Genomic DNA, 21,343 nt, shown 5'->3' on the forward strand with positions numbered 1-21,343 from the left:
ATTATTTTCTTACCAGAGGTGGAAGTATAAAGCACAAGACAGAAGGACTCCTAGGATACACACAGTGCGGCTGTAGTCATCCTTCTGCTGCCTGGATCATTTTCAAAGGTTTCGGAAGGTATTCAGTTCCATGCAGGCTACAAATTGTATTTAGCTGCAATATCACACTCAAAGCAGTGTATGGGACCATACCATAGTTCTCTATACCTCCCATTTTATAAAGAGGCATACAGAAGTTAATATGGAAAACGGCACATAAAACATATACCATATGTTCCATCAGATGCCACATTTCTGAAGGGGGATTATAATACTGTATGGAGAAATCACACTGTGCACCCAGGGTGCCTAGAGTGCTGTAGTATGGAGACGCAGACTTATTGTTATGCTGTGAGTACGAGCCCTTATACTCATATGGGTACATACATACATGCAAGGACATATACAATTACAAGGTAGTGCCAAACCTTGCAAGAAGCAATATGGCCAGGGACTTGGGAACCTTTACCAAACTGATGAGAATAAAGATGGAACACAAAAACTCCATTCACATGTTGCTTTTGTCAGATTCAATCTCGAAACCCCAAGTCCAACAAAATGTATATGAAAACCACTGTACAAAGCCAAAGAGTTTGTCTGTATCACATTAAGAGTCCTATTATGTGAGCTGATGAGCAATCGAATGGAGCCTCGGTTGCGAGTCTCAAAACACGGGATAGCCAGATATCTCTAGCCTGTTGCCACTGGCTGATGGGAGCCCTTGTCATGTTCGCAATACTCGCATCTTGAGTTAGACATTGACAAAAAGGGCCCACCCTGGTGTTTCCCTATTTATGTTCCAATACTCGCAACCGAGTGGGACTTAAGGGGCTATTTATCAGGATGGTGTGGTGCTCTCCCTATCATGGAGGCACCCCGTGGCAACAGGCTAGAGATATCTGGCTATCCCGTGTTTTGAGACTCGCAACCGAGGCTCCACGGACTCTTGTTTTGCATATTTAAATTTTGGGGGGCATCAGTGGAGACTCTTGATTGAGTACTTCATTGGAATTTTTTTCACTGTTCTCCTTGAGTTCAGTGATAACTGTGTTTTGTTGGCCCATGTAATAGTGGACATACAGAGGACAATGATGCAAGCATGGATGGTCCAACAATTGTTCGGGTGGCTCTACCAATACAATGATTAAGTAGAGGTTTCCTATACAAGTGTCATCATGCTAGATGGGTGCTTGCTTATAGCCATGAGTAAATCCATCTAGAAGGGCCTTTGGAGTCCTACATTTGGCATTTCCATACAGCTTCTGTGCTTCCACTATATGGCCATGCTCACACCACGCGTAACAGCGGCCGTTCTATGACCTGGCCGGATCACAGAACGGCCGGTGTTTTTGAAGATCATCCTGCCCGATACTGTAGTACTGGCCGGATGATCTTTGCTTCTGCTGAATTCACAGCTGAATTCACTGTTGCACACAACTAAGCATGCGGCCGGAGCCATTGTGTGAACTCAAAATGAATTCAATGAATAGTGGCCGCAGAAAACTGACACGTCAATTTTTTGCATGGCAAATAGCGATCCCGGTTGGAGTGTATACTATGTGTAATCACGGCCGTGTTGCAAATCGGCAACAACGCTCGTGATTAAAACTTAACTTACGCTGTGTGAACATGGCCTAACACAGGAAAATATAAGGGAATATTTTGCTATGATTTTTTGAGGCATTATAATATTACTAGAATATTATGGGTACTTTATTTTCAGGGTATAGTGAAAACAGAATGTTAAAATAATTGACAAATTTGTAGTAAAGGAAAAACTAAAATGTTTCATGGCCAATAGGTATTCAGATTCTTTGCTATGACGCTTGAACACTTTGAGATCCTCCCATTTCTCTTGATCATTTTTGAGATTTTTCTACATCTGACTGAAGTGACGCCCCACCACACTTGGGAATTGGTAGAGAAGAGCCTTGGTAAGAGGTAACCAATAACCCAATGGACACTTTAGTATAGTAAATTTGGTGCTTTATAGCAAAGAGGCCAGAAAGAAGCCTCTCTTCAGTAAAAGACCTTTACAAAAAAAAAAACCTAAAAGGACTGTGAGAAATTCTACACGTCATGACTGAAAAAAAACAGGTACTGCTCATCACCTGCCCAAAATCATCCCTAAAGTTAAGCATGGTGGTGGCAGCTGTTTTACAGTGGCTGGGACATTGGAGATTGGTCAGGGTTGGGGGTATGCTGAATAGTGAAAAGTACTAAATGAAGTACTAAATTGAAATGATATTCTAAATGAAAACCTGATCAAGCTGTAATGCAGATGGTGTCCTCTCGTTTACCTGTCTGTACACCTGTTTGTATACACTAAATAAAGAAACAGAGAAAACTTCAAGCGGTGAGTGCCAGGTCTTTGCTTTCTCTATGAACCTCTGTAGAAAACCTGATCCAGAGTGCTCTAGAATGGGCCAAAGGTTCTCCTTCCAACAAGATAATGATTCTTAGCACAAAGCCAAGACAGCAAAAGAGCAACTTATGGATAACTATGTGAATCTCCTTGAGTGGCCCAGCCAAATCCCTGATATGAACCCAATCAACAATCTCTGAAGACCTAAAAATGACTGATGGTGCCATCCAACCTGACAGAGCCTGAAAGGATCGCAGAGAGGAACGGCAGAAAATCCCTAAACCTAGGTGTGTAAACCTTGTGGAATGAGGGCAGCAGAATTCTGTGGCAGACCTCTCTGTTGCGAAATCCCGCCTGCCTCAGAGTCCCATAATGTATCGGGGGGGGGGGGGGGGGGGGGATCGGTAGGGGCTCGCTCGCCTCTGTTCCACTCAAAGAATTGACATGTCAATTCCGCCGATTTTACTCAGTGTAAACATACCCACTATAAGTAGGCTGGAAACTGTAATCTCTGCCAAGGGTGCTTCAACTAAGTGCTAAATGAAAGCTCTGAATACCTAAGTCAATTCAATATTTAGTTTTTTCCTTTTCAATAAATGAAATATTCTAATTTTACTTTTATTTCTTCTTTTTATTTTAGCACAAGGCCGCAAACATAACATAATGTAGAATAAATAAAAGGGTCTGATGACTTCAAATGCAATAAACAACTATCAGAGTGGCTTTTTAAACTTACTATGAATGCTAATAATGCCGGCTAATGTACAGAACATGGCAATGTCAAGTTTGCTGGTGGTTGCTTGGTTATGGGAGCAAAGTCCATGAAGTCCTAGACATGCAGATATTGTGCTGTTATTGGTCCCAGAAGCAGCTTGAAACTGAAAAGTCAGGGTTGCAATTGACAACAGATGGAGTGCTAAAAGGTTCACAGCACTTACATGACAGTCTGCATAGTTTTGGCCTATAAGTGTATACATACACTGGTTATTTTTCAAAGTTATTATTTTTTTTAAGTCCAGTGAAAAAACAGATTACAACTCTGTAGTATTAGTTACTGATTCTTTACTTGGAAATTATAATTCACAGGAAAAAGGAATTAAAAAAAAACAAACACAGAAACAAGAAGAGTCAGCAAGGCAAAAACATAAAGGAAGTGTGAAGAACAAATAAGAAATAAAGACAGTCAACACTGACACATACATAGCACCAACAAGATGTTCACTTGCACACTAACATACACAAAATGCACAATTTATATTTAGTTTAGTTAAAAAAAAAATGGTGAAGAAGACTACTCTATAGTTAGCTGTATAAAAAAAAAATAAAAAACTAATAATAATAATAATAAAAAATAATAATAGAAAAAAAAGATAAGGCAGAAGAATTCGATATGATGATACAAGACAATCTGATAACATTAAAGGGGTTGTCCTATTACAGACTTTATTATAGAAACTGACCCAGCTAACGGCCCAGAGTCTTGTTCTGGAAACCGTTAACCATAGCCGGTCTTGCTGGGGGAGAATTTATCCACATATTACTTAAGAGTTAGGTACTGCGGTAAAATATTATCCCAGAACTGAACAGATTGGTCCAGAGATTTTAATTTTGCTAAGTTTTCAGATTTTGTGCATTCTGATTCTTTAAGTTCCCTTTTTTTAATGTTTTTAACATCCTTTTTCTGCTTTTCAATATCTTTGCTACTTTTCTTTGATATAAACTTATTTACAGCAGTTTTCTCTTCCCCTTTTTTATAATTCTTCCTTTTTTTCCCTTTTGCTTCTTTTTCTTCCTCCTCCTCCTCTCCCTCTTCTTCTTTATCCTCATCATCCTCTCCCTCTTCTTCATCCTCGTCCTCTTCTTCTTCACCATCCTCCTCCTCTCCCTCATCTTCATCTTCCTCCTCTCCCTCTTCTTCATCCTCCTCCTCTCCCTCTTCTTCATCCTCCTCCTCTCCCTCTTCTTCATCCTCCTCCTCTCCCTCTTCTTCATCCTCCTCCTCTCCCTCTTCTTCATCCTCCTCCTCTCCCTCTTCTTCATCCTCCTCCTCTCCCTCTTCTTCATCCTCCTCCTCTCCCTCTTCTTCATCCTCCTCCTCTCCCTCTTCTTCATCCTCCTCCTCTCCCTCTTCTTCATTCTCCTCCACTCCCTCTTCTTCATTCTCCTCCTCTCCCTCTTCTTCATTCTCCTCCCCCTCATCTGCATTCTGCTCCTCTGCCTCTTCTTCTTCCTCCTCCTCTCCCTCTTTGTTCTCCGCTTCCCCCTCTTCTTCATTTTCCTCTCCCCCTTCTTCGTTGTCCTCCTCCCTATCTTTTTCATCCTCCTCCTCCTCACCCTCTTCTTCATCCTCCTCCTCTCCCTCTTCTTCTTCATCCTCTTTCTCACCCTCTTCTTCATCCCTGTCTTCTTCTTTCTCATCATCTTCCTCTCCTTCCTCCTCCCCTTCTTCATTCCCTTCATCCGCCTTTCCTTCTTGATCTTCCTCCTCCTTGCTTTCTTTATTTTTACTTTCTTCTTCTTCAGACTCTTCTTCCTCCTCTACTTCTTCACTATCCTCATCATCCTTACAGCTTTCTTCGACATCATCCTCTCCCTCCTCATTGCCCTCACTCTCATCCTCTCCTTGTCCCTCACTGTCTTCTGTTTCTCTTTCAACTTCCTCCTTTTCAGATTCTTCTGATTCATCAAAAGTCTTTTCCACTTCATGCTGTTGCATTTTTGACTTTTTCACCCTTTTTTCTTTATAACCTTCCTTTTCTTCTTCCTCATCCACCTCCTCTTCGTCACTTCCTTTCCCTCGCTTTATAACATCCTCTTTGAATTCCTCCTCTTCCTCCCCATTACTACTTGTTATATAACTATCTCCATCTATTTTTCCTGTTTTATTTTCTTGTAAAACTAACGCCTCCACACTTTCTTTTTGCTTAACAACAAGTATTGTACTTTCTTTCTTTTTCTTAAAATACTTAGGTGTTGCTCGTTTTTCGGAACACTCAGTACTACCAGAACTATATTCATCCTTAAAACGCAGAACCCTATTTTCATCATTACATTTCAATGCTTCGTCTATACTACTGCTGCCTTCTAGCATGCGGTTTAAACTAGCGGCATCTTTTACTAAACTAACACCTTTTCTGAATTTGTCTTCTGCTAAATTACCTGAACTGGATGAGGAGGAGTACGACATATGACCATCTCTACTGCTCCCTCTCTTTAACACTTTAATAGCCTCATTGCTCTTGACGCGCAAAATCTGAGGGGGAATGCATTGTGGTTTATTAATCCCTGAAGTGCTGTCAGACTCACTAGCTCCTACATAGGTGACACCAGATTTAACTTGGACTACATTTGTTTGGTTAACTTTTGATATTTGCTTTACTTGTCTTCTGCTATTGGCCTTAGAAATTACTCGATTTGGCTCAGCATCTTCAGCAATATTCAATTCTTTTTGATTTAAAACAAATCTGGATTTTCCAGCTTCAGATGCTTTTCGAAATTTGGCCTGCATGTATTTTTTAACTACCTCAGCATGGGCATCTACACTAGACGTTCTAGACTCATCACTATTAGAGCTGAACGAATTATTTTTTAAGGACGTTGATGAAAGCCGAGATCTGCTCCTTTCCTTCATTTGCTTCATCTCAACCTTACCATCACCTTTCAGTTCCACATTTTTAATGTTCTTCTATTCCACCGAGAAGCAACACAATGAAGAAGAAAAATGGAAAGAATGAGAACAGATGAAATGCATAAAAAGATAACAGGAACGTCAACAGAGTACTATACTATAACAAAATGCTGCCCTGCAGGCTGAAATTGGGAAAGAGCACAGTTCATATGTACACAGCCTTTCCGGTTTCTAGTACCTGGGGCACCATTTCATTAGTGTATAGGACCGATATGAAACTAAAACAGATTGAAAGAAGACAGAGAGATGAGAAATGGAAAGACATATATTTTAGCTTAAAAGCCAGAGAGCAAACCGAGTTTTCGCCATACCCTAATAGTGGTCCAAGAATCGAGAGCAACAAAATAAGTTCCATGAGCTGTACAAAAACCTAATAAAGCTTTATACATGAAATTAAAAAATGATTTCTTCAACAATGAAGCAGCAACAGTAGATGATAAATTATTTTGTACATGTAATGTCTCAATAAATATTAAAAGAACAGCTGACCTGCCTTTACTGTTAAGTACTCAAAAATTAGAATGATCTTGTACCTGTCAAGTAGTCATCCAACGGGGCAAGACTGATATCTAGAGAACATATTTAATGTATAGTGATTGGTGAGGACACCCCCATCAAACCTGGGAGATTTTACTCAGTTGTTTCAATAGCTTTCATTTATTATACTGGTGAGTGATTGCATATGCATCTTATTGTCTCCCCCAAGAATGATGTGAGTATACACTCACCGGCCACTTTATTAGGTACACCTGTCCAACTGCACGTTGCCACTTAATTTCTAATCAGCCAATCACATAGCGGCAACTCAGTGCATTTAGGCATGTAGACATGGTCAAGACAATCTCCTGCAGTTCAAACCGAGCATCAGTATGGGGAAGAAAGGTGATTTGAGTGCCTTTGAACGTGGCATGGTTGTTGGTGCCAGAAAGGCTGGTCTGAGTATTTCAGAAACTGCTGATCTACTGGGATTTTCACGCACAACCATCTCTAGGGTTTACAGAAAATGATCCGAAAAAGAAAAAAACATCCAGTGAGCGGCAGTTCTGTGGGCGGAAATGCCTTGTTGATGCCAGAGGTCAGAGGAGAATGGGTAAACTGGTTCGAGCTGATAGAAAGGCAATAGTGACTCAAACAGCCACCTGTTACAACCAAGGTAGGCAGAAGAGCATCTCTGAACGCACAGTACGTCGAACTTTGAGGCAGATGGGCTACAGCAGCAGAAGACCACACCGGGTGCCGGGTGTTCTTTCAGCTAAGAACAGGAAACTGAGGCTACAATTTGCACAAGCTCATCGAAATTGGACAGTAGAAGATTGGAAAAATGTTGCCTGGTCTGATGAGTCTCGATTTCTGCTTGAACATGACAATGAGTTCACTGTACTCCAATGGCCTCCACAGTCACCATATCTCAATCCAATAGAGCATCTTTGGGATGTGGTGGAACGGGAGATTCGCATCATGGATGTGCAGCCGACAAATCTGCGGCAACTGTGTGATGCCATCATGTCAATATGGACCAAAATCTCTGAGGAATGCTTCCAGCACCTTGTTGAATCTATGCCATGAAGAATTGAGGCAGTTCTGAAGGCAAAAGGGGGTCCAACCCGTTACTAGCATGGTGTACCTAATAAAGTGGCCGGTGAGTGTATATAAGCCATTAAAAGGGAAACAATCAGCCCAATAGGGCTGATTAGGTTCCTTGCATGACTGTATAGAGCTGCACATACTAGCCGTGGCTGCCGCAGCTTTATACGGGATGCGGTGCAGGCAGAGGAGGACAGGTAGTCATCTGGGCGGCTCTCCGTCTGCGCTTAGTGGGGATGATTGACAGACAGAGAGGCCAGTAACGGGCCTCTCTGCCTGTCAATCATCCACGCCAAACACACTGACTAGACACGGGCGGGGAGCCGCCCAGATGACTACCTGCCTGCTTCTGCCTGCCGCGCGCAGAGGGATTAAAACTTAATTTTCTCCCATATAAAGCTGCTGCTGCAGGAGCGGCCAATGCGTTACAGTGCCATACACAGCAGGATTCCGTTCCTCCTGTGTATTGTATGGTCTCTGGTCTCCCAGGGAAGGAGGGGGGGGTGTAATTGTTTTTTTATTTGTTTATTGTTTAAGAAAAAAATCTGTAGAACTCACACATGATTAAAACATTTTGACATCCACTAGAGAAGAATCCTACATACCTTTCTTTTGTGAACAGGTGAGAAAGTGTTGTTACCTTGGTTCATGCTTACTGCGTGTGTCTAAAATACAAAACATATTGTAATTATTATTATTATAATGTTTTCTAGTGAACAATTCATAATGCTTAAAAGGGGTTTGCCAACTCTTACAAGTTGTCTGCATATAATTAAAAAAAAAAAGCTTTATGTATATTATTAACTGCTGTAAAATAAGTCACATGCGGTCACAGGACCATGCTCCTGGTCTATCTGCCCTTTCCCCCTGCCCTGACATACCAGACATCCCATACCACATGCCTCATCTCCGCTGCTCCTTGGCTCTTCCACCTCCCTTGCTATCTCGGGAGGGATTGTGTTACTCATGCTGGGCAGCAGTCCTAGTGAGCAATTGAACAGCATACTGTGTTTGGTAACAGCCACTTTAGTCTATAATGGCATTGCCTGGTTTTTCTGTATTTTTATTAGCTTGAAAAACCCCTTTAAATGACATAGTGCTAACATATATCTTGTAACACTACAAAAATACAGAATATCTTGAAAGAGGAGGTTCTTTGGCATTTTTACAATTAACTTCAAGACTATAACAGAATAAAAAGAGTTGTGCAAAAGCACATGAAAAAAGTTTTTTTTTTTTTTGTCTGTTTGATGCATCTAAGATAAAACGATCAAACTATGCCTTATATAATAAATAAATAAAATCTTTTTGTTTCAGGCTGTCACTCTTAATGCGCTCCCCTACATTTTACATTGGTAGACTAGGAATCTGGAGGGTAGAGACGGAGGGCAATGTATCGATCAGCAGAAGTTCAAATTACACAGGACTTTAAACTGTCCCTTTATACTATTAAACATAATATTTCAAATAAAACTAAAATAACCTGACAATGAAGAGAGCATATAGTGTAAATTTTTATACTAAACTTAATAACAATGAAATGGGGAGGGTGGGATTACTCAATCCCTTCCCGCCGTGCAGAATGCCAAAATTATGCAATTTGATCTTCACAAGCCCTCTTTTTGCTGCATGTACTATTACTTTTCATAAAATATTTTTGCCACTCTGCACTGGATCAGAGAATAATACATCCCCCCTATATCCAGTACTAAGTGGCCTATTGTGGTGGTTGAGAGCAGCAAGAATTTTATCATTTATGTCCCCTCAGGGAACTCAGAGCTCAAGATCACAAACATAAGGCTCAAATAACAATATTTTAATAGTAATCAGCACAATATTCTGGACCTATAAAGTTCAAAGATGAACATTTATTTTAAAGATCAAGATCCATCCACCTGTTCAAAAATGTAAACTACATCTAAGCTTTGAATAAAGTTTAATAAACTCTTTATAACAGCTGTACCATATTCAGAATGTCTGTGGTGCCCCCAAAACTCCGCTGGCTCACGGTATCAGATTCATCATCTGCAGAAAAGCTTTTCACCAGGTCAGGTCTTTGCTTTATGTCTAAAAAAAAATAATAAAAAAATAAGTATTTTGATATGCAAATACGAGACTACAGAGCGGGCGCAAATCAATTAGGAAGAAAAGTTTTCTTATTTTTTTTTTATTTTTAAGAATACATAAAATTAAACAAATATACCAATGTTAATATGGCTGTAACCATGTTTTCCAAGCCGCCGAGGGGGAAGTGAGCGCCAAACTGTCAGTTCAGCACTCGCTAACACCTTGTTACCCGCTCGCTATCTGTGCTATTAAACGCACAGACAGCGAGTGGAAGTGGACCCTTAGATCATCAGGGCTGCCCATTGAAGCAGCAGCCCGTCACTCGCATGATTGTTGCATTTTAACATGTTGGAACACCACGATCAGCCTCCAGGATCATGGTCTTTTAACATTTCCTACTACATCAAATGAGTATGAGCAGAAATGGCCGGTAATCAGCCACGTACGGCGGTTAATCATTTGGTATAATAGGGCCTTAGGGACTGCATCAAACTTCTTAACCCACCAGTAACCAAATACTGTATGCTCGGGTTCGTACAAATCGGATGGGTCTACATTAATATTAAGTCAATAGTTTTCCTATTTTTCTGCTGTTACCTGGTTTAGAGGCTGCTGCGGAGTCTTGGGCACTTGATTCACTACTGAGTTGTCTTACTTTAAGAAGGTTTGGTGGAACAGTGTTGCTCGGAACAGGCAATGATTCCATTAAGTTACTTTTTAATGGTGGTAGGGTGCGGGTCAAGTCACGTATCTGCTCAGGTGAATATTTCTTAATGAAAGAAGAACAAGTTACAGATGTGCTTTCAAAATGATCAGAGAACGGTAACTGTAATAACACTCTACTAATGCTGCTGAATATTGCAAATATAGGAACGAGACGCTTTCAATGGCTATAGGAGAAAGGTGCCCAGTCTGCAAATGCCTACCTGTGGTAAACAGCTACAATCAGAAAAAACAAACATGCCATTATGGGGACCTCCCAACTCTTCTGAAAGCAAAGGTTGGGAAGAGAAGGATTGGGCATGTTGGATAAGTGCTCAATCCTTTTCTTCTTCAAGATATAAGCCATCCCCAGAAGAGTCTATCAGGTACTATCTGCCATCTCCCAGCTAAGAACGCCTCCACAATCAGCCCTGCATGTACTGTATGTGGAGAGATCAGGAGAGAACTAGCCTTAAAGCCTTATTCCACGGGACGATCATTTAGATAACCGTTAAATCGTTCAGATCGAAGCGATAATCATTCGGTTGACTAGCAGTTAACGATTAAATAACTAACGAGAAATCGATGATCGCTTAATGAAACCTGGACCTATTTTTTTGTTGTTCGTTAGCAAATTGTTTGCATGGAATAAGACGTCGTTCAGTCATTCGCAGTAGCGACGACAAAACAACCACCAAAACGATCATAAGTAACAATCGTTGTTCCGTGTAATTGGGTGAACCATTTCACCTCGTTCGCAATAGTGGTAGTTTGTTCATTGGGTGTAAATAAGCAGTTCCCCAGCACCACCCACTAGCGTTCACACCCCACTTTGCAATAAGGTTTCCACCAACCTTGTGTTCAGAGAACAGATGTGCTAATCAACAAATTGCACCCCTATATCTCAGGTATGTTGGGGTGTTGCAAGAAAGTGGAAATCTTATTGGAACAAGGGAACCACAGCCTAAACTGACCACAAAAAAAAACTTTGCTAAACTCTGACATGTCTAATGATATTCAGACCCCCACCGATGTCTATAATAATTTAGGAAAAGCTGTATTTGTAAAAAGGGACAGGGTGGGCTAAATAAAAAAAAAATGAGTCCTGTGAGTCAGGTCCCCGCTGCTGCCAATGACTGAAGTAGTAAGCATTTCCTGTTTGGAGATTAACATGGACCCACTGAGTGCTAGAACAGCAATATATCTATGAGGTGAGTAATGCTATTTTTTTTTATCCTGATCACTGTATTAATTAAAGAGGTATTCCAAGAAAACCAACTTTTCCCTTATCCACAGGAGGGGTCCAACCTCTGTATCCCCCAACTATTTCTGTATAAGGCCCCGGCTTCTGTATTATGAATACCATTCCTATGGAGCGACGGAAACAGTAGAGTACGTCAGCTATTCTATCGGCATCATGTTATAGAGCAGGAAGAACTGAGCAGACTGATATATGTCATTGTAGGAAAAAGTTCAGTATAATTTGTTGATTGGAATCCCTGCTCACTCTGTGATAAAGAGTCCAGTGGGCGGTGTCACTCAATGGACTCTTTACCATGGAAACATCAATTAATAAATTACAAGTTATGCTGAATCTTTTCCCATAAAGATATACAGCTCTTTCTGCTCTATAACATAATGCCAATAGCTTAGGTAGCAATGTCATGGTGACGGGATCCATTTAAACACCTTTCACAGACAGTTATATAACATAATTCAGATGTATAGCACGGTACTTATTATACAGGATTTAAAATATATACAGAGCAAATTATATATATATATATATATATATATATATATGTTAATTAAAGACTACATACTTTCTCCCTCCGTCTATCACGCGCAGATGGAGATCTCTGGAGTGATGTAGATTTTTCTCCGTCCCCATTGACCATTAAATAGTTCTCTTTCAGCTCATCACAGATGACCAGCTCAGATTCTTTAGGTCTGGGTACAGCAAACACCAGCATGTGACAGCCACCACATGCAACCTAGAAGAGGAGAGGGGAAATACACACTTTAAGCAACCAGAAAAACAATTCATGCATACACGAATATTAGATCAATAACCAACAAGAGAGGCAAACCACATGGGAATGTTCAGTGTATGTAAATCACTGATCCTGTGGCTGCAAGTAGTTATATATAGTGTATACATACACGCGGAGATTACATCCATATTTTTGCTCAGCTCTTCCAATGCTTTTTTTTTAATCACCGGGGACTGGATTCGTAGGCCGACAATTTCTGTCTTATAAAACGGTGAGGGCCGGAGAAGTACAACTAACTGAACCCACACTGTTTAACCTAATATGGGATATAGTAATAACAACAACATATTCTGCAGCGCTGTACAAAGACCGTCATCGCTCACATTGATTGGTGTCTCTCCCCAGTAAGGTTCTCAATACAAATTCCCTGTTTCTGAAGTGTAGGAGAACTCTATACAGATGTTTCCTTGGTGGGATCAGAAGCCGGGACTAGTGATGAGCGAACCCGAACGTTCGGCATTTGATTAGCGGTGGCTGCTGAAGTTGGATAAAGCCCTAAGGCTATGTGGAAATCATGGATATGGTCATTGGCTGTATCCATGTTTTCCAGACAACCTAAGAGCTTTATCCAAGTTCAGCAGCCATCGCTAATCAAATGCGGAATAATCGGGTTCGGATGGATTTGAACCCGAACCCGGTTCGCTCATCTCTGGCCGGGACCTCAGCTCTGCAAGGCAGCAATGCTAACCACTGAGACAGCGTCCTCTACTGCTATCTGAACCCGTTTCTTTTAGGAACACATAATGTAAAGTAAAATACATGTAACATCCCTTTTATGATGTAAACGCCAAACAAGGTAGGAACAACGGCCACGACAAATTTAGATGTACTGTCCCCGGCCAGGCCCGCTCTTACCCAGATGAAATGCCATAGCAAAAAGCAGAAGACAGCATCTCTTCCATTGTGATTTATTGTGCCATTTGAATACAGTTGGGACGTTTTGGCCATAGGCTGCGTCCACCTTCTACAGCCACCGTTAATTAAATGCTGCAAGTTCGTGTTCGGACGGACCCAAGCATGCTGTATTTGCGCTCATCTCTAGTAGGTATACATTAAAGGGAACCAATCAGCCCAATGGGTTGATTTGGTTCCCTGAAGCACTGTATAAAGCTCCTGTGCAGCTCAGGGCACATACCGGACGTTGCTATAGCAAAAGCTTTATACCGGAGAAAATTAAGTTTTAATCCGCCGGCGCATGGCAGGCAGAGGCATGCAGGTAGTCATCTGGTCGGCTTTCCCGCGGTGTCTAGTCTTGGAGCGAGTGACAGGGAGAGGCACCAGTAACGGGCCTCTCTGCCTGTCAGTCACCCCTCACAGCGCTCCGAGAAGCTTTATACTGTGCTCCAGGGAACCAAATCAGTCCAATTGGTTCCCTTGAAGTGAGGTGACCAAAGCAGCTGGTGTATTCATTTAATAGCAATTTGGTTACTGGTAATAATTGAATGCAGACTACCACTGCTGGGCCCACTATAGTGAGAAAGCACTGCTTTGCAGTCTGCCAGTAGAAGGCACTGTTGCTGTGGGACAGCACATGGGAGATAACCAGGCTGCCGGGATATTACAATGCAATGATTTACAGGGTTTAAAGGGGACTTAAAAAATAACAATAAGGACCACTTTCTTCCACAAAAGCGACACTCTTGTCTCCAGTTTGGGTGTGCATCTACAAGGCAAGAGTGGTGCTGTTTGTGGAAGAAAGTGTCCATGATTTTCTAACCTGGATAATCCCTTTACTAACACATTATTAACATTTAGGGTCTTAAACCTGGTTAAAATATATCTAAAATATTTAGCTATTCAGGTATTGGCTCACTAACGAAGAAAACCAAAGAACAAGTCAAAATGAAAAATTCTGGGATCCTTGCCCATGTCATATGGTAGTGCTGCGCCATTACACTTGTGCAATAACATCCCCCTACTAGAGGAAATAGCAAGCCTATTAAAAAAAAAAAAGTTTTTGGCACCAAAGAACAGTCCTTGGTTCTATAAAAGTTGGAGAGGCAAAGCCGGAAGAGTGACAAAGAAGGGGAGAAGTGAGTGAGCCTGGCAATGCTGAATTATGGGACCTTTCCAATGCCAAAAACATTGCCAGAAAATCAGGGGGGAATCAAGTATGAGGGACGGTGCTCATTTAGCTTGGCGTCTCGTAGCAGACACTATGAAGGCCGCATACCTAGCTCTAAAAGGCTATGTTCACACAGCGTACGTGTACGTTGCAACAACGGCTGTGATTATTACAAAAATATACATTACCTTGCCGTGTAGGGGATCCCAGCCAGAGCGTATACACATAGTATACGCTCCGGCTGGGATCCCTAGCGGTGCCGCAAACAACTGACATGTCAGTTTTCTGCGGCCACTATTCATTGAATAGCGGACGCAGAAAACCCTGTCAGTGCTGCGGCCGCACGCTCCATAGTGTGCTGTGGAGAAGGCTGCGACGCTAAAGATCATCTGCAGTAGCGGCCGGGATGATTTTTTCTGACACCGGCCGTTCCGTGACCAGGCGAGGTCTCATACAGCGTATGAACATGGCCTAGGACAGAATAAAGTATGAACGGGTTCCCCCACCCTGGAGAGATCACAGTATGGACACTACTGCTGGGCACTGGAGCTGACTGCAGGTAAGAATCACAATGCATACATGTCTTATGTGGTGAATGATACAGGATTCGGCCACTTTAGCGCTGATTTTAAATTAACATTGTAATTCTGATAATTTGCACTTACTTTAGCGTTGTTCCTTTTGCACTGCTATGCTGTATATAACAAAGCTCCATCCCCCTCTGCCTATCAGATGACTCCTTGGGCCAATACACGCAGTATTATTAGCAATACTATATTTAAAAACAAATGTAAAGTGGACAACGCCTTTAAAGAGACTCTGTCAGCAGATTTATGGGGTCCTATGTAAGAGTAGCATAAACTATTGAGGGGGAAGCTAAACAGAATGATGTATCACTTACATTGTTTTGTGCAGCTGATCCAGAGATATCCTCCTGAATAAGGGCGGGTTCACACTACGGAATTTTCGCGGACAATGTCCGCGGTATTCCGTCAGCTGTCCGCCCGCACGGGCACGCGCTTTTCCGCCGGCTCCATAGACACCATTCTATGGGCCGGCGTATTCCGCGATCCGCTGAAAGAAGTGACATGACACTTCTTTCAGCGTATAGCGGAATACGCCGGCCCATAGAATGGTGTCTATGGGGCCAGCGGAAAGGCACCCAGATGTGCGGGCGGACAGCTGACGGAATGTCCGCGAGAATTCCGTAGTGTGAACCCGCCCTAACATGGACAATAGTAAGTCCCCTCCATTGTGTGCATGAGCCCAGTAGTCCTCAATATTCATAAGAAGCAGCAAACTCCGCCCACCATCTGCTGATTGGCAGTTATCTATACATGCTGTGTATAGTCAGTCAACTGTCAATCAGCAGCTGTAGGATGGGGGGAGGGATGTGGCAAGACTTCTATTCTCCTGCATATTAGGAGAACGGATGAACAGAATAATGAAAATAATACACCAATCCATTTTGTATTTGTGTCACTAGTTTAAGCGTCCCCTTATTTAAAGCAACATAAACCTAGTGACAGATTCCCTTTAAGGAGGTTTCAAAATCTGTTTACTGTGGAGCCTAGACCCCAAAGCCTTTGTATAGTCTAGTAATGGTCTGGGAGCCTGAACTGCAGTTGTTGTCCAATGGGCCTAGGTAGGCCTAAGAGCCTTTGTTGCTGGAACCCGCTAGGTCAGAGGAGGACTGGAGGATGTTTTATGGAAGAGCCTGCCATCCTGTTTTGTCCATGATATTGTAGAAAAGTTGAGGAAACTTTCATATTTACCCTTCTTTTAAACAGGTCATCAAAATGGTGGAGGTTTAACCTCTGGCACCCCACTGGCAATATGATTTAGGACAGGCTGAGTAGGCACTGACCACTGTGATCACTGCTTGTTTACTAAGCCTTCATGTAGCTCAAGTAACAATGTGGTCACTGGATTGTTTGTGTATCCCTTTAAATTCATTATTGTCAACGGGAAGATCCCACTTACACAGGGCAATGATTTTATTCAATCAGATGATGAACAAGCATTTCTTGGCTGCTCGCTGGCCGTTTTACACAAATCAGTTATCGAGTGTGAGAGTACCTGCCAACCACAGTGTAGTGGCTGTGCCTGGTACTACAACTCCGTGCTATTCACAAGTTCTTTTCTCCCATGCCCGGACTTAAAATAGTTAATTTCACCAATTAAGATACGTGATCAGTGCAAACTGCATATAAACTAATGGGGAAAAAAAGAGAAACGCAACTACGAAACAATAATCTTAGCGAACACCCAAACGCAAGAAGATGCATTGTCGCAAGCTACGGACAACAAATGCAATATACAGAATCATAACCTAATAGAAAAAAAAATACAATTTATTTCACAAAAACAACCTTAAAATCTGATCTCTGACTCAGTACATGATTACATACCCTCGAGACATGAATCTGGAAATTATGTGCACAGATGGATCCGCAGCATGGATTTTATCTCTGGACAACAACCAAGAAAACATAATCCAGAGGACGACTAATGTTTAATATGCTGTCCTCAAGTACGTAAGTCAGAAACTGTATGAAAATAGCTAAACTGACAAATACAATGAACTTAGCTTAAAGGGATATTCCACTCATACATAACTTTTCGTATGTTGCTACACATGGTGAGACTAATAATTCCTTCTATACTTATTATCTATTCAGTCTCCTTTCCCCCCAATTCTGAGCTGCTGCTTTCTGCTGAAGACACAAACAAACTGTGTTAGCTTGTCTCTCGGTTTTCCCGTCCTCCCCCTCCCTTCCAAGACGGCTGATGTACACAAGTCCCGATCTGCAACTTTGTAGCAACTTTGTAATGCTCATAATCACAGTAAGATCATCAGCAACCTGACTTCAGTTTAACCCTTCCAGTATTACAAAGAAGCTGCAAAGTTGCAGATAAAGCCTGCCAGGGGCTTGTTTACATCAGTTGTTTTGGAGGGGAGGAGGATGGGGAGAGGAAGAGAAAAAGCTCACACACAGCTTTTTGTGACTTCAGCAGAAAGCAGTAGCTCAGAACTGGGGGAAGGAGACTGAATAGATAAGTATGAAAGGAACTGTTAGTCTCACCATGAGCAGCAACATATGAAAAGTTATGCGGTTCAGGGAAGAAACAGAGTGCTGCACCTCACACCTACGGCCGATACTAGTGCCGCTAGGCTAAATAAAAAACACATCAGAATTTTGTGTATGAATTGATCAAGCCATACTGCCCCATGTACCTCGTGCCGGTATCTGATACACATGGGTCCCTACACTAAGTCCACACCGTGCCAGTCAGTGGCCACCAACCCCGCAGGCGTGCAAAGCCAGGGAACGGGGGCCATGGGACGGCCCTGCGACCCCCATGCCACAGGACCAGACCCAAAAACACCACACCAGAACCCGGCCAGCACCGCCGGCGGAGAAGGTCGCCCCCAAGCAGCACAAGTCTGGATAAGGTATTACACTCACCATAGCTGCAGCAAACAGAATGGGAAAAAAAACAGGAGGGATAAAAAGTGGAATACCATATCCATACTTGTGTCGTTTGGGGGCAGCCTTCCCCGCCGGTGGTGCTGGCTGGGTTTTGGTGGGGCTTTTTGGGTCTGGTCCTGTGACATTGGGGTTGCAGGGCCGTTCCATGGCCTCCCTTCCCTGCACGTGCACACTTTGCGGGGTTGGCGGTCGCTGACCGACACGGTGTGGAGTTAGCGTAGGGACCCGTGTGGACCAGAGGACCTGCGCGGTGGTACACGGGGCAATATGGCTTGATCAATTCATATACAGACACTCTGGTGTTGATTTTTAATATAGGCCTAGCGGCATTAGTGTCAGCCACAGATGGGATGTGCAGCGGTTCCATTCTCTCCAGTTCATATGAAAAGTTATGTTTGAGTGAAATACCCCTTCAACATGGAAGCAATATAAGGATATTTGTTGGATTCTATAAATCCTGACAATGCAGTGCAATGCAATACATTTTACTTTAAAGGGTTACTGACATCTGGAGTATCTTTTGACATGTCATCAGGCATGTTAAAAGTTACTAATTGCACCAGGCCACACTCACGAGACCCTCTGCGATCCTGAGGTAGAGCCGGGGGAGTGCACTGAAATGCAGTCTATTCCCTGGCAGAATATCTGATTTTCCATAAACTGCAATAAAGCGAAATACTTAATTGTGGACTGCAGGGTAATACCTGGGGTAACAAAACCATTTTATCAATATCTATGTGAATACATCCACTCTCCAGTGTCATTTTTACCCTTTTCAGCTATTTCCCTCTATGCAGCTGTGGTCTTCTTACTTTCCATGGGAGGGCTCCAGTGCGACCATAAGACCTGGAAGCTGCTGTATTTCTTAGGAGTGCATTACACTTACCACGGCTCACTTCCCCTGTCTTCTTCCACTGTATTAAAAGCTCATTTCCTGGAATTTTCTTTGTAAGCCCATTGTATGTGACACTGTGCGCCAGAATTCTTGTGAAAGACTCTGGCACTGTTAAAGTCAACCAATAGCTGGTGTAAACTTAGACTAGACAGTGTGATGATGCACCGAATCTATCTAACAGCCTAAACCTCTGTGATAAACCTGGGGCATTTTTTACTGTCTAGTCTAACATAAAACTGTCTAAGACATGCTTACCGACTGGATGGTGAACTTCAAAAAGTTCTTACAAAGAGTGGGGGAAAACTGGTTAGTAAAATTCTCTTCCCCTAAGCCAAGTTTTCCATAGCGTCCATCACCAAATGTATAGAGAAGGCCTTTGTCTATGAAACAAATATATAAAACATGTTATTATTTGGAACAAAACATAAAAAATTTACTTTTTATAACTGGACCATAGACAATATAACATTAAAGCGTACCCGCCATGTTTTCTCATCTGATCGCCATGCAGTCAGAACTGTCACCAGAATTTTGGGTAACTATAGATACAACCTGTCGGGTTGGTTCCGTTCATGAGCCCCATTCTGATTCTATAGGCCTCGTGCTCGGCACCGAACCGGAGTGGTCACATCCATACTTACATGAAATTTAGCAAGCAGAAGCGATCTGATGAGGAAGCGTAATGACAGGTACACTTTAAAACAAAGAACAGAAGCTAACTATGCTGCTTAACCAGAGACTGATGCAGCCTGTGTAACCCTCCCTAAAGACTTGCACTAGGTAGTGTTGCTTTAAAGTTTCACTGTCGTGTTTTTTTTGCAGAAATCAATAGTCCGGGCGATTTAAAGAAACTTTGAAATTGGGTTTATTAGGCAAATATGGCATTATCTGCATTCAAAAAGACTTTTCCCAGGTCCCTCCATCCTCTCTCTCATTCACTGCTCATTATCAGGAAATCTCGACTCTTTTCCATCAGCTGAGCCCTGCGTAATCTATGGAGAGGGGAGGAGAGAGATTAGTCGCCAGCAGAGAGCAGAAAACAAAGGATTACACAGTGGGAAATGTGTGAAAGCTGGTATTCAGAGGTCAGAGAGGTCAGTGCTGACTTCAGAGGAGATAGCCCTGTGATGTAGCTGTAAATTAACTCTTTGTTGTCCTGTTTTGGTGCCTCATCTCCCTCCACCACTCCCCTCTCCATAGAAAACCATGAAGACAAGGGGGGAAGAGCTTCAAACTGCTTTTTCATAATAAAAATAAAATGCATTTTTCAGCTAATAAACCAAACTATAAAGTTTCTTAAAATCGCCTGTACTATTGATTTTTGCAAATAAATTTAAACGACAGTGACACTTTAAGACACTGGAAACTGAATTGCATAGGTAATTTTTAACTAGTATTGTCCCTGTCTCCTTAAAGGGGTTATCCATTCTTAGAAAAAACATGGATGCTTTCATTCAGAAACAGCACTACCCTTGTCTCCAGTTTGGGTGTGATTGTAGCTCATATACTGTATGTCCTCTATAATAATTATCATGATATAGTACACCTCTTATCATTTCCACTGAGTAACAGGTAAATAATGCACATTTCACCGTAACTATAATGTTTTTTTCCATATCTTGTTTGAAATATACAGTATACTGATGAATTCATCCCCACCTCACACCATGTACTAGCTTACTGACTTACAGCAGTGATAAAAGTGTAAAATAATAAAAAAAATACTGTACTCTCTCACACACCCTTAGTACTCCTGTGACAACACTTCCCTGATCCCCAACTGGACTCTGTACACCTTGCTGCCAAAAATAACAGGGCATGACCACACATTATTGAGGCTGCAAGTCACCTGTCTACATGGCGGCTGGGTGTACAGAAACCAGAAAAGTGTTGGCATTAGAAGAAAGTATACTATTTAAGGCGTACCTGGTTTTTTTTTTAGAAAGCTACAGGGGTTGTGATCACAAGCAGTTTTGCAATATACTTGTGTATTGTAACTTTAGGCCATTGTAAGTTGAGGGACCACTGTAGCTGTACACATGCGCTTGGTTTAAGAGTAACTTGGTGTAAGAGCGTTTTGGAAGAAGAGCTCACAGTTTTTCAAAATTGTGACTTGGTTTAAGAGCATTGCTTTGGTTTAAGAGCTCCCTTGGGGGAGGGGCATGGTCTGCATAGCGGGGTCTACAGCTCTGTACTCTGACCCAGGAAGTCTCTCTCACCTTCCAAATCAGATCCACTTCAGGCTGGGGCTTGCATCAGGGGACAGGACTGTGGAGGTAATCTCTCCATAGGTGTAACCTCTCTCCCTGGACAGAGAGTGCTGCTATACTGTGCCCACATCTGCCCTGCTCATTCCTTCCTGCTCCCTGCAGTCTCTGTCAGCTCTTGTG

At 42.2% G+C, this 21,343-nt stretch overlaps 2 protein-coding genes across 2 annotated transcripts in view; both read right to left on the reverse strand.

Annotated features, from left to right (window-relative positions):
- LOC138768153 (X-linked retinitis pigmentosa GTPase regulator-like) overlaps positions 1-21,343 on the reverse strand; it is a 67,341-nt gene that overhangs the window by 13,106 nt on the left and 32,892 nt on the right. The window contains exons 9-13 of the mRNA XM_069946262.1: positions 19,209-19,333; positions 12,269-12,439; positions 10,341-10,512; positions 9,640-9,743; positions 8,282-8,341 (exon numbers count right to left, since the gene is read on the reverse strand). Of these exons, the coding sequence (XP_069802363.1) occupies positions 8,282-8,341; positions 9,640-9,743; positions 10,341-10,512; positions 12,269-12,439; positions 19,209-19,333 (632 nt within the window). The remainder of the gene's footprint in view (positions 1-8,281; positions 8,342-9,639; positions 9,744-10,340; positions 10,513-12,268; positions 12,440-19,208; positions 19,334-21,343) is intronic.
- LOC138768154 (high mobility group nucleosome-binding domain-containing protein 5-like) lies at positions 3,785-6,954 on the reverse strand. The gene has a single exon (XM_069946264.1). It carries the CDS (start codon positions 6,042-6,044, stop codon positions 3,942-3,944), a length of 2,103 nt encoding a protein of 700 aa, XP_069802365.1. The 5' UTR covers positions 6,045-6,954; the 3' UTR covers positions 3,785-3,941.

The sequence above is a fragment of the Dendropsophus ebraccatus genome, chromosome 11 (genome assembly GCF_027789765.1).
Source record: "Dendropsophus ebraccatus isolate aDenEbr1 chromosome 11, aDenEbr1.pat, whole genome shotgun sequence".
NCBI lineage: Eukaryota > Metazoa > Chordata > Amphibia > Anura > Hylidae > Dendropsophus > Dendropsophus ebraccatus.

What these genes read in the sequence shown, in the direction of transcription:
- LOC138768154 (XM_069946264.1), bottom strand. Translation starts at nt 6,044, where the DNA reads ATGAAGCAAATGAAGGAAAGGAGCAGATCTCGGCTTTCATCAACGTCC.